The sequence below is a fragment of the Meleagris gallopavo genome, chromosome 3 (genome assembly GCF_000146605.3).
Source record: "Meleagris gallopavo isolate NT-WF06-2002-E0010 breed Aviagen turkey brand Nicholas breeding stock chromosome 3, Turkey_5.1, whole genome shotgun sequence".
In the NCBI taxonomy this organism is placed as follows: Eukaryota; Metazoa; Chordata; class Aves; order Galliformes; family Phasianidae; genus Meleagris; species Meleagris gallopavo.
Genome location: NC_015013.2, coordinates 29,922,470 through 29,936,722, shown reverse-complemented (window position 1 = coordinate 29,936,722; position 14,253 = coordinate 29,922,470). Strand labels below are relative to the sequence as shown.

At 36.1% G+C, this 14,253-nt stretch overlaps 1 protein-coding gene across 1 annotated transcript in view; it reads left to right on the top strand.

Moving 5' to 3' along the window:
* Positions 1-14,253, top strand: part of GALNT1 (polypeptide N-acetylgalactosaminyltransferase 1) — a 56,629-nt gene that overhangs the window by 31,964 nt on the left and 10,412 nt on the right. The window contains exons 4-8 of the mRNA XM_010708584.3: positions 240-406; positions 5,629-5,836; positions 7,682-7,852; positions 10,551-10,668; positions 11,520-11,700. Coding sequence (XP_010706886.1) covers positions 240-406; positions 5,629-5,836; positions 7,682-7,852; positions 10,551-10,668; positions 11,520-11,700 — 845 coding nt within the window. The remainder of the gene's footprint in view (positions 1-239; positions 407-5,628; positions 5,837-7,681; positions 7,853-10,550; positions 10,669-11,519; positions 11,701-14,253) is intronic.

Sequence of the window (14,253 nt, the reverse complement as noted above, 5' to 3'; positions counted from 1 at the left end):
AAGTACTGGTTACTCCATGAAGGTTCCTTTTCTGAGTGGTAGGGTGGAATACTAGAAGTATACCTGAATGTAAGGACTTTTTAATGTGGAAATATTAATTTGTGCACTTTTTCCTCCTTTTGTCACACTTGGGACATTCACATAGTGCTGGTATATCATAAATTGTATGGTTTTACTTCAAACTTGCAGTCCGAACTTGATCGTTACAAATGCTCTTTTTTTTTTTTTTTGGTTAACAGTTGTAAAACAAAGGTGTATGCAGACAACCTTCCCACAACAAGTGTTGTCATTGTTTTTCACAATGAAGCTTGGAGCACACTTCTACGAACTGTTCATAGTGTGATAAACCGGTCACCACGACACATGCTGGAAGAAATTGTACTTGTTGATGATGCCAGTGAAAGAGGTAATGATAAACGTTGATACCTTTAAGATATTACAGTTTGTTATTCTTTTTTCTTTAAAAATTGAAAGCGAAGTTTTACTGGCTTAGCTCTGCTCAGCAAAACACAGTAGTGGGGTTGAAGGGCAGCAAGCAATATGCCTCTTATCAATTATAAATGGATCATTCTGCTCTGAAAATGAATACAATTTTGTCTGTTTACTTTTTTGTTGACATTATAGAGATTATGTTTATCCTGCTACCATTTTCTTGTTCTACATTCGGAACTTTAATACATCATTAAGGCTTGGGGCATTTTAAAATTTGAGCAATGTGATGAGTAATAGTAAAGGGAACTTTCTTCTTCACACATACCCCAATTTAGTTTGGTACTACAGTCAAACTTGGTGCTCAAAGGGATCAGTACTGACTTTTCAGCTTATGGGAAATTGCAGTTCAGTTTCCCTGCTGTATGAGATTCCACTTTTTAATGGTCAGTGGACAAAGTGAAAGTTCTGTGATACAGAATAAAGCTTGTGTTTCATTACCTTCTATAATGAAATTAATGGACAAAACTTGAAGCTGGTTTTCTTAAAATGACTTTATTTAGATTTTGCTTGCCGGTGATTTTTGTAAATTACAATACAGTAGAAATAAAGATAATATTCTGGACAGTACTTGGTAGCTCATTTTAAGATCAGTTGTTTTGTTTCTTGATTGATTTTTGTCAGTGTTTTTGGTTATGAAGTGTAACTTGAGGGATATTTTTTCTTGTACGTATATATGTATATGAGAATGAGAGAATATTATGTTTTCTGAAGTGTGTTGAAATAATCCTTTTAAAATATATTTCTGTATTGGAAGCTTTCTAGTAGATTAAGATTAAGTGAAGAGGCCACTGTTTAAAGTAAATAAATAAAATCTTGGCAGCCACCATTTGTTGGCGGTCATCTGTATTTATCTGTATCAGCAGTAATTTCCCTGCTTTAGTTGGAGAATTGAGCAACCAGCGTGCTGATATATCTCAGTTTGAGGGTTATGATTCCAATATTGCAAAATACATATTCTGCTTATTATGTTAATTCCAACTTCACAGTAAGATGGGTCCAAATATCTGAACAAACAAAATCTATGTACGGGAAGAGATGTTGGATTCCAGTCCATATGGTCTGAGTAGCATGAGGGTATGTGGATTACAATAGCTAGCATGAATTTTTGTGGATTCACAGCTGAAGAATTCACAGGTTTAGAAGACTATGAAGAATTTTTATAGGGTATCTTTTTACACTTTGTACCTAGTGTAGTAAAAAGTGTTAGGTTCTTCTTCAGGTTCTATGTATGTGTAGTGACATAACATTGTCTGACCAATTCCAAGCCATGTGGGTCTAGAGAACAGCTGGCAGTGAAGAAGATGAACAGGGGAAAGAGAGATAATGCCAGTTCAGTGAGTTGTGACCAGGCTGTTTACCTAGGGATGCATTGCTCATGCACTCAGGTTGTCTTTGCACACGTATCAGTATTTGTTCCTTACTTCTTGTTCACACTTGCTATTTCACTGATACTGGCGTTAGCCTCTTCAACAAATTCTAGTGCCATTTGGAAAAAGCAACAGGCTTGAAAGGCAGTCACACTCTGGTAGAAGAGGAGTGCCTGTGCAAAGGGCAAAGCTACCGTGTGAATGTGTTCCAGATAAGATGGGAGTTTTGATTAACTTTTTAGCTTTTAGAAGGGTCAAATTTTCACTATTTTCACTTGGAGGGAATTGGTAACAGCACCCCTCAATTTCTTGTAGTTATTAAAGCTCTTGTTGCACCTTTCTTTTGAAACTGCTCGCCACTCTGAGGATTATTCCTGGGGAGCATAGATGCTGATATTTGAGTTTGGAGTGTCTGTAATCAGGTTATTGTGCAGGTACAGGTTTCCTTAATGAAATAGAGGGAATACTGTTTTGGTTGGTTGGTCTTATGCTCAGACTCATGCTAGAAAAACAAAGTTTAGTGCAAATCTGCTCTGTTTCATTTATCTACACAGTTCCTTTCAATAATTCATATCTTTGCTAATGATTAATAGTGACAGGTCAGCCTTCAATGTGACCTAGAAATAGAGTAAGCTATTATTAAAATAGTGTAGGCAGATATTTCTTGTTTTGTCTCTTTAATTTCTATTTAATAAACAACAACAGTAACAGCAACCAAAAATTTTATTTAACGCTAGCCGTGTCCTCATTATAATGTAGAATTATAATTCACTTCAAAAATGGCTTTTTAAAGATATATTTTGTGTTCCTTATTTGTTTGAGGTAGGTAACAAAATCAAGATAATTCTAGGCTGAAAGATGTAATATTTCAGATCTTTTATTTATTTTTCGGTGATGTTATTGAGCATCTTTAGTTTTGAAATCTGTGATGATCACTTTGGCAATTTTTATTTACAGTTATTTTCAACAGTACCTGAAAATTGTTTTGTTTTTTTTTATGCTTTATTTTCCAAAAACATACTATGTTTCCAGCAAATGTTCTTTTACATTAAATAAAACTGAAGGGATGTGGTGCCTGAAAATATGAAGGCTTTAGCATATGCTACTTACATATTCTGTTTGTGTTGAATTAAAACGGCAGACTTTTTTCCAGAAAAAGAAAACTGTTCAGCCTGAGCAGTGTATTTTGAATTCTAACATCAGAGTCAATTTAATTGGAATGAAGTAAGCATTCAGTCTGCCTGAAGCACACTTTGTACCTGCCAGTGTCAAGCTCTTAAAAGAATGAATTTGCATAATATCACACAATTATTTACACTGCAAAAAAAGCTTTGGAGAAACAAGGCATGGCTGTAACGTTTCTTCTCTAGTTCCTGATCAGAATTGCGTGTTTTGTTTTCGAGTGTTAACTTCTTTGTTAACTACTTTAGAAAACAACATTAACAGAAGAAATCAGAAGTAGTCAGTACTTTAAAACTAGGTCGAGTACTGAATGGCCCAGTGTGCAAGGCAGATTACATCAGGACAGAAAACACCCACCGAAGCTAGTGATAGATGCATATCAAAGCAATGGATTTAAAACTAAATGCCTGAAAATATCATCTGTAAAGTTTATATCTGTGCTTCTTATATCTGTGACTGCATGATTAAAAATCTGTAAATCTGTATTGTAGCTTAATAAAAATATTTACTTTGAAACTTAATGTTTACTTTATGTTCATGAACTGTGACTCAGTAATAGAATTGTCCAATTATTTTTCAATTTGCACACTTACTGGCTTTAACTGAATAGATTTGCTTTCTTTGTCATCTTGGATTTCTTAGTGCCAGTACTGCTGTAGAAGATGCTCTTTAAACAGTCCATAGCAATAAATAAAATGATTCATATTGATAGAGAAAAAAGTTTAGAAAGGAATATCCAGCAGAAAGCTTTATCTCTGATACGGAAGGTTTTTTGCAAGTATTGTCAAAACCTCACTCTGCTTAAAGTGCATGAGGCAATGCTAAAAACTTACTCGGCTGTCATCCCAGGTCATTCCTGAACATCTGACGCTGTAGTGCATAAATATTTTCATTTGGGTGTTTAACATAGGATTTAGTGTAAGTATATGGCTTGCGTATAAAGTTATCTCTAAAGCTTAACATTTCTAGTAGGCCAAAATCTAATGTATGCATTAAGAGATTATTCAAATGATTTTTATATGTGCGGAGGAACATTTTTCTGACTGTCAGATTAGCATAGAGAGAAATTCTTCACTGTCATGTTATCTGTATAATCATGCAAATACACATATATATACACATATACATTAAACAATAAATAGTTCCACAATGCTGGTCTCTTAAGTTGGTGGCTTTGGGAAGCTATGTAGTAAGAAGTGAAATTAATTCGACACAGGCTGCGTCAGTCAAATGATTTGTGCTTAACCCCAGCAGGCCTGCAAAATTTTCACATGTGAAAATGGGTTTGTACTTCTCAATTTTTAGTACTAAACATTCTTTTGAATCTCTGTTAGTATGCACAATAAAAAGTTAACTTGTAGCGAGTTTCTCTTGAGACAAATATTTAAGATCTTTCCAACTCTTTTAACACAGCTCAGCGTCCAAGATGTGTCAAAACTTATTTCTGTGTGTTTTAGTGACAGTCCACCAATGCGAAGGGAAAAATGAGGAGGGAATTAGCTCACCAGAGCAATAGTGAGGAATGGTAATCATCCCTGGGGCAGCTCTGCCTCTTGAGATTTACAAGACAGCCCAAGAGTTCATGCCGTGCTTTTTCTCCCTCCAGTGTCACACACATCCTTGCACGAAGGACTTAATAATATCTTACATTAAATCCTACTCTAGGCTGTGCACTACTGTTGTACTACAACTCTCACATGCTTTGAATGTATCATGTAATACATTCAGTGGCTGAGTTTTATAAGACAACTTATTTTGCCTCTATTAGAGATTTCAAATCTATACAATGTTATTACACAAGTTTTATATGGCTGTAAATTGCTTTTTTCCTCTCAGTTCTTTGTTCTTCCTTATTATTTTTCATAGTCTAATTGTTCATGATGGACAAAGACTATGCTGAGCAGTGAGAAATTTGACAGCTGTTTATACCGCACTAAATTTTGAACTTACAAGCATTTATTAGCCGTTAGTTAGTTATGGATGTTGTATTTTAATTAACTTGATCCTCAGATAAGCAGGTTTGTTTGTGATACAGATGCTCACTGACATACAGCTGATTGTCTTCATTTTTGTTTTTAGGAGTTATAGTGATAACTTAGAGATCTTAGCCAGACATATGTGGAGAAAGCAGAATTGAAAAATGCACTTGGTTATATTTCAAACTCTGCAAAGAAATCTGTAAGTTACATTATGGTAGGAGATAAATAGTTCAGCTAGTTGGCTCATTTTTGTTACTTTCATGATGGATAATTTTATGCCCAAGAATATGTATGCATACATTTATTCCATAATAAAATCTTGTCTATCCCATCATATTTTTATGTAAGCATTCTACACTCTCCGTTTTTGTTTCCCATGATGACAGAGTGAAGAGAAGGAACTTCCTGCTCTAGCAAGTGAAATGCATGGGGGAGGGCTGAAGGGCTTTGTGCAAAGTGGAGAATAAGCAGCAGAGTAAACTAGCTGAGGAAAGAGATAGAAAAGCAAGGAGAAACCTTATTTCAACTCTCTTATCAAAAACAAAGGGAGAAAAAAAGCTGTACTTTGTAACTGACAGTTTCCATCTGTTTGATTTTTTTCCTCACAGACTTTTTGAAAAGACCACTGGAGAGCTATGTAAAAAAATTAAAAGTACCTGTCCATGTGATTCGAATGGAACAGCGCTCTGGTTTGATCAGAGCTAGATTAAAGGGGGCTGCTGCTTCGAAAGGCCAGGTCATCACCTTCTTAGATGCTCATTGTGAATGTACGGTAGGCTGGCTCGAACCTCTGCTGGCAAGGATCAAAGCTGACAGGTAATTATCCATCTGTTGGTCCATCTTTTTTTTTTTTTTTAAGGTTTTTAAGAAGTTTCGAAGTACTATGATGTAACCTAAAAGCAAGTATCTACTTTCTGAAAGGACGAGAAAGTCCTGTATTTTGCACTGCTGTTAAGACTAAAAGGCTAATTCAGAACTGCTTTTGAAAGTTGAGACATGGTTTAAAATGAAATGCGTGAGCTAATGTGTTTAAAAACTGGGAGATCTGAGTGTGAATGGAGTGGAAAGTAGTGGTATTTGAGCTCTTTTACTTGGCTTACTCCATCATGAATTTGGGAAGATATTCTTAAAGAAGAAATGGAGGCGCTGATCACAACAGGGTAAGCTTTTTATAAGGGCAGGTAGCAACAGGACGAGGGGAACTGATATTGAACTGGCAGAGGGTAGATTCAGACGAGGTATCAGGAAGGAATTTTATACTGTGATGGTTGTGAGACACTGGAACAGTGTCTTGCCCAGTGAACAGTGAACTTGCCCAGTGAGGTTTTGGATGCCCCATCATTGGAAGCTTTGAAGGCCTGGCTGGATGGGGCTTTGAGCAGCCTGGTCTAGAGGGAGGTGTCCTTGCCTATAGCAGAGGGCGGGAACTATGTGATCTCAAAAGTCCCTTCCAACCCAAACTGTTCTATGATTCCATTCTACGATTCTACAACTAGAAGTATCTCTCAAGTTTACTGTATTCAGGTTCTCTTGACTTCTTTCTTTCATAATACGGGTTGTGAATGATCTGTGGATGTGTGAAATTCTGTGATGTGACTTTGTTTTTTAGGGTGTATTTTCTAAAGTTAGAATAGTTACTGGAATCATTCTAATTTACACTGCAGTAGCATGGCTTTGTGCCTATTTTAAATTGGTATTCACAATGCTTACATGTGGTGGAAACTTGAGTGTTGTTTTATTTTAAGGAGAAATTGGTATGCTTTACAAAACATACATCTGAGCAGTAATTCCATAGTTGCAGACTAGTTGTTAGTAAGCAGCATTTTAAATAGGCTAGCTACTAAGCATAGTGTTACAGATCTTAGTTTTGTTCTTATGGTTACAGGTGAAAATCATACAAGTTTTCATGTTACAAAATACAATATTACATGATGAAAAAGCTGCAGCTATTAAAGAGCCTTTGTACAGAGCTGTACAAAGATACAATATCAACCTTTAAGTTATCATTTTTGTAAGATGCGTGTAAATTATTGTTGCAATTTGTGCAAATAGCTCAAATAAATGTGTCCTTTGAACTTCGTTGCAGAGCTTTCCATGAGTGGAAGCCTACTTGAGTTATTTCAGTATCTTTAAGATGATTAGAATTATTATCTCTGAGTATATATATGCCTTAATGATGTCAGAACAGTAGACAGTGAAGCCTCTTTCTATTTTTATGTGGTAACTCATTTCTTAGTTTTGATGGCATCTTAGAATACTTCCCCAGGGCTAATGACTTGAGTCTTAATTTAAAAACATGCGAGTTATTTTGACCACTTAACTAGAAACCAAAGTTTCTTTTCAGTCACAGTTTGACATTGAGAAAGCTGTGATCGTTTTTTTCCATCTGCAGAAGGTGATTAATAATTACTGATAATAATGCACATGCTATTGTTTTTAAAGCTAGTATTGCCGAAATTGCAACACATTTTCATTTGGATGAGTTATTTCAAATTAGCAAGATAGAGCTTGATATTCTGGTAGTAGTCTATTGTGCACTGCTGAGAAATGGCATTTGAAATTTTAAACTTAGTACTTGTTAAAAATGGAGTTTAAAAAAGGGAACTACAAACCTTGTTCTGAAATTTGTACTAACAGATTTTGGTTCATCCTTCTTTCTAGGAGAACAGTCGTGTGTCCCATCATTGATGTAATTAGTGATGACACCTTTGAATACATGGCAGGTTCTGATATGACCTATGGTGGTTTCAACTGGAAGTTGAATTTTCGTTGGTATCCAGTTCCTCAAAGAGAGATGGATCGGCGGAAAGGAGATCGAACTCTTCCTGTTAGGTAATTATTAAATTGGTTAAAATGTTCATCTGATGTTCTTTCTGGATTAATCTTGGATACAGGTAGGCAATTAATTTTGTTGTTGCAATATGTTGATCTATTTGAAGGAGCAGAATAAAGATTATTTTACATGAATTGGTTGATTGTAACTTTTGAAAGAAATGAAGAAAGCTATTGGTATGTCACTGTAGAACTATTTCTGTAGTTTTTTGCTAATTACCAGCTGACTGCTAGCTTTTTGCTAGTTCTTGTGATACATATATTTTTATTGAAGCAATGCCTTAACTTTTTTCTCTAACAGGTAAACAATATTTTGAATACGTACCAATTTTTATTTCTTGTCGGCGTCTGTGAGGGTTGCTCTGAAAGTAATGTGTCTTGTTTTTTTTATAATGTTGGGCCACAGTTTCAGAGGTGGATGTTGCTGCTATGGCAGTAGAGATTGAACCTTCCTGTCAATATTTCATTAAATTTTGTTTCATTGAAACAAATGGCAGCAGAGGGAGGCAGTCTGACATACCAGTGTCTGACACAGAAGTGTGTGTGAAGCAAAGATAGAGAACTGAATTCTTTCATGCAGTAAAAAATTGCACCCATTGACATTCACAGACGCTTGATGAACATTTGTGAAGACCAAACAGTGGATGTGAGTACAGTGAGGCAGTGAGGGGTGCATTTCAGCAGTAGCAACAGTAGCATGAAAGACAAGCCGTGTTCATGATGACCATGCGCAGTTGTTGCATCATGAAATGAAGAGCATCTCAATCAGCTCATCCACACAGATCAGCAGATTACAATCTGTGTACAGAGTTCCAGTGCACTGGAAATGATGTTGTCAGTGTTTAAATTTGCAGAGTTTGCACCATGTGGATCCCGTGGTACTCACAGAGGAGCAGAAATAACACCGTATGAAAGTTTGTCACGATTTGTTGAACTAGTGTAAGGCAAAAGGTGACAGTTTCGTGGACTGCATCATTACCAGTGAGGAGATATGGTGTCACCACTACAAACCAGAGTCAAAATCGCAGTCCATGTGGCAAGATGTGAATTCACCCATCAGAGGAAAAGTTCAAGTTGCATCCTTCAGTGAGTGTAGTATCTTCTGAGAGAGGAAAGGGGTCCTTCTGGATTTCCTGGAACCCAGATAAACCATCAGCTCTGACCTAGTGGTCACTGTGATTCTTACTAAGCTGAAGGCTTGAACTTCCAGAGTCTAGAGAAGGAGACAACCTTACTCTTGCTCCACAGTAATGCCAGTCTTCATACCAGTTTGAAGACCATGGAGCACACTGCCAGTCTTGAAGGAATGTTGTACCCCACTCACCATATGGTTCAGATTCGGTGCCTTCTAACTTCCACCTGTTGGGGACGATGAAAGGTGGATTGTGTGAGCAACATTTCGCTAGTAATGAGACAGTCAGAGCACTGAGGTCACATCCTCCCATGCAGGTTGTTACAAGTGTAACATGCAGGCTCTTGTCCATTGCTGACAAAAACAAGTAGCTAATGGTGATGATTATGTTGAAAAATAGTGTTGTAGCTGAGAATTTGCTCTAGCAAATAGTGTTACTGTGCTCTTTCTATCTATGGTAGCTTGTATAGAAATAAATAGGAGGCATTACTTTCAAAGCACCCTATATAAGTGTGCTTGTGTGCACGTACATAAACATATTACAAATACATGAAAGGGAGGCAAATTTATTCTGGTATGTCCTATTCGCAAAGTTAATGTGGAACACATATAACTTGAGTGTAAAATACACCTTAACACAACTTCAAATTTACATTTCCTGCCCTTAACACTCAGAAAAGTGGGCAATATTAACTTAATATAAGGTTGAAGATGTGATCTCTGGTATTTTTGGTTTGTGCTCTGTTATGAAGAAATCAAAGGTGTCCTCAGGATGTGGTTAATGGATTATTTTTTTTTCCCAATGTCCATTTTAGTGGAAAAAGCTACACAAATTATAGTTAGATTGAGACTACCTAACTTATATTTAACATGTCTTTCAGGAAAAGCGTGAAGTGTTTCAGAAGAATGACTAGTTGTAGAAAATGATTTATGCTAGAAAAATATGTCATTTGTAGACTTGAGCTATAAAATTATATCAGCAGGCGAGGCGAATGTGCAGTTCATGTATTGTGTGCGTGTTGACTAAAAAATGAAAATTTGGGAAGTTTTGCTAAAGTGTGAGAAATTAGCATTCTTTCTTTATGAGTAAGGAACTAGTGAAGAAAATCTGAATGTAACCCTGATTGTACAACTTTCTTGTATAAAGTGAGAAGAGTGAAAGCATGCAGACCACTTCATGGCCTCTTGTAATTCTTCAAGAGTAGTTGACAGACATACATATTTCTTGTAAGAAACCAGTTTCTCTTTACTAAAAATTACCATCACTGGAGGCAGAAGTTTCCTTCTGCAGGAATGGCAGCTGCTTGTTAGCAGCTATTTCTCTATTCAGAGTCAAACTTGAAGCGAGGAAACAATGAGAACTGTCAGTAACTGCTTCCTTCTCCAGAAAGTGTTGAGCTAGCAAATACATCAATGGTAACTGCGTTTGGACAGCAGCCTCATGAGAAGGAGCATGTTCTGAGCTACAGAAATAAAAAGTCATTTTGCCAGTGTAAATGTGAAATGTATTTAAGTATGTCTTTATAGTGACTGATGCTTTTTTTTTTTTTTTTTTTTTTTTTCCAGGACGCCTACAATGGCAGGAGGTCTTTTTTCAATAGACAGAGATTACTTTCAGGAAATTGGAACATATGATGCTGGAATGGATATTTGGGGTGGAGAAAACTTGGAAATTTCTTTCAGGGTAGGTAAAAGCTTATATCTGCTCAATGTGTTATTGCTGACAGTGTGTCTCACATTCTGTAAAATACAGACCAGATGACAGTGACAGGGTCCTCTCCTTTTGCAGCTAGTAGTATATTTCCTGTCAAGTTCCTCTGGTGGAGACATGCAAAAGCTGTACCTGTCAGTAAAGAAAAGTGTATGATGGATAGTTGACAGTCTTGTGACAAAAATGGAATTGGAGTGTTTACTGTGAATAAATACGTTTGTTTTTTAAAAAAGGAATTCAGTTAGAAAATGTACTTGGAGCATAAGTTAAGGGTAATACTGTCAGTGTACGATTTATCATGTCAGTGAAACATGAGTGGTTTCTTGTGGCCTACCTTAAAGATTGCCTGTTTTCATTGTTCTCACTTGCATTCCTACCAAATAGCACCGTTACCTTTTGTTTTATTTGTCAGCTCAGAACAAATACGTGATTCCAAAATAAACTGAAAATATTTTCAGAAATGTTATTTGGGAAATATATGTTGTTTTTACATGGAGAATCTGTTTTATAGTGGACTTTGTGGGCAGATAACCATCTCTTACTTTCCTGTGATTCATGTGAACGTTTTCATTCCTTTGCTGTCCAGCTGGCCCAGTTCTCTGAATTAATCTCATGCTGTGAGGCCTGATATACTCCTTCTTATGCTACTCCACTTACGCTTTTGAGCATCCTTACCTGTTGAGCAGGAATCAAACTTACTTTTCCCTTCATATAGTATTTTTATGTTCTAGACTTTTCTCCAAATTGACTAACAGAAAATAATTAACATTTTAAAACATTTTTTAGTTGTTTAAACCATGCAGTAACTGTGCTTTCACTTTCAGATTTGGCAGTGTGGTGGCACTTTGGAAATTGTAACTTGTTCACATGTTGGGCATGTGTTCAGAAAAGCAACACCATATACGTTTCCAGGAGGTACAGGGCAGATAATCAACAAAAATAACAGACGGCTTGCAGAAGTCTGGATGGATGAATTCAAAAACTTTTTTTATATCATTTCCCCAGGTGAGCAAGTCTTCAGTTATGAAAATAAATATCTATTAAGAATTAAAATGGATTACTGCCAGAGGAAAAACAAGCAAACAAACATGAGTATTATGAGTATCTAGCTAAAAAATATTATTTCTTTTAATTTCATGCAACAAAACTCACTAAAGGTGTATAAAAAGGACAACTTTAATTAAAACATAATGTTATTAGCTTATTCAGAGATGTATCCTGAAGACTTTGAAGTCTATATTTTTTTCTTGAAATGTGAACATGACTTATGAATGAGCTTCCTGTGCAATGGAGTTAAAGCTCAGTAGAACATCAGAGTTCAACTGTAGTGCTAAAAGCTAGCTGTGCAAATGCATCCCATAATGTGATAGAGTTTGATCTCTGGCTTCTTTGTTGTGGGCATTCAAGGTTGAACCAGTCAAAATAGGCATAAGTGAATTTCTGTAGCAGGAGGGGCAAAATTTAAGGTCATCTGGCTTGGTTGAGTTTGCATGTGGCAATCCAGAGTGTGGGAACAAAATGGCCAATTTATTTGACTGTGATGATACAGATTATCTTTCTTAAAGTGAATGTTAACAAAACAAGAGAATATATAATATGAGAGCAGGTTTTCTACAAGCAGAAATTTTCTGGAAAAGAAAAAAGCAGCCTAGGAAATAGTGAATTATTACCTTCCACAACTTATATTTGTTTGTCCTTTTAAACAAAAGACAAACTTTAGAGAGCAACAGACACTGACAACTATTTGAGGCATTAGAGACATTCAACTTCAAATACTGAGCAGTAGTTTTATATGATAAATCTACTTCTCCAAATAGCTATCTTTAAAGCTACTATTCCCTTATGACTTGCTTATTAAACTTGCATTAGTATTGTAATGTAAAAACTGTAATAAAGTGTAGTAGGAGTCTGAACAATGTCGAATTTAGATTACAGGCTCTGAGAATACTTGTGAGAGCAGGTGATCACGTTGCTTTATACTTTTGTTTCTTAATAGAATGCATTTCTTGATTAGGACTAAGATTTTTTTAATTATATTTCTGTAATTAATTTTGTAATTTGGTACTAGTCAAAGCCTTTTAGGTGAAATCTGAATCTTGTAGCTTGTGGCTACTCTGTTTTATTAATTAAGAATTATGAATTCAAACATCACATGTATAAGTGTCTTTCAGATAAGTTGTACATAAATAACTGTAATTAATTTTGGCTGATTGTTTTTTTGCATCCATGCCAAGCTAGATTATTTTTTTTACTGACAACACCTAAGTGTAAAAATAAGCTCTTGAAAACAAAGCTGAATTAGTCAACATAATGGTAACGCTGTGTTATTTTTATATATGATTTTTGTAGTCCCTCTTTTCATAAGATAACCATAAGCTACAAAAGGAGTTAGTGTTTTCGTGTAGAAATGTTGTTTTATACAGCTTCCTTTCATGGGTTTACAGCACTGTCTGTACATACATTCTCCCGTTGGAGAAAAGTTACCAAAAAAAAAAATACATTTAAAATAGAATGTGAATAAGAGTTTTGAAATGATGAAAGTAACTTCAGCAATTCTCTGTAGTTGCACTGTATATTCTCTTCTTTTGAAAGACGCATGCCTGCACAGTTTGTCTTATGCTAATAACCTGCATGATTGGTGGATGTGTTCTTGCCAAGAGCTCTAAGCTGCTCTGAGAGCATCTGCATCAGCCAACTGGCACACAGTCTCATTTGTGTGCCCATATCCCTTTGACACCACACTAAAGTTTGACACTGGAATTTCCAAGTGTTTCAGGAACCATAGGGCAGCATTACCTGAATCTGTTGCATTGTTCTGAAACTGGTTTGCTACCCAAGGCTGTGAAAAAGAATGGCTTGTACGGCAGCTCACTTCTAGCTATGATGCAGTGTTTATTGTTTAGAGGATGAACCAATGGATTGTACTCAGCGCTGTTCATATCATCTTCCCTCCACTCCAAATCCATGCATGTTGTCAGAACCAGAAGTTAATAATCAGAATGGATTATTATTTGAGGAAGTTCACAAACCCCTTACCTTTATTATTCTGTTGTCTCTATCTTACCTGAGTTAGGCAGACTGCTGATCTTACCTGTTGACAGCAAATATTGCCTTGAATTTTCAGTACATATTTCTAAGCCAACTCAGTGAATTTCTTCTCCATTAACTCATTTTGCTATACTCTCAGTTTTCAAGTATCCTTCTTATATAAAAACGAAATGCTTAGTTCTTGCAGAATGATGATGTAGTGACTCTGTCAGACTGTACAGCCTGTGAAACACTGCTAGTGCAGTTTGTACTTTCAGTATTACTGTGACAATGTCGCAGCTTCTTGGAAGGAGCAAGATGAGAATTTTTAAGCTGATGCTAGCTTGCAAGCCTGGATGCATATGAGAAGAAAACGAACAAACCTCTGCACCCATGTTTTTCTTGTTATGGATTAGGAAATTGGATTTTGAAGGAGGTAATATACTGGCAGACATGATTAAGTCAAACAACAACTCCTTTATATCCTTTCTTTTCTGCTCCCCTGAGAGAGGGAGCTACAGAGGGATGCAA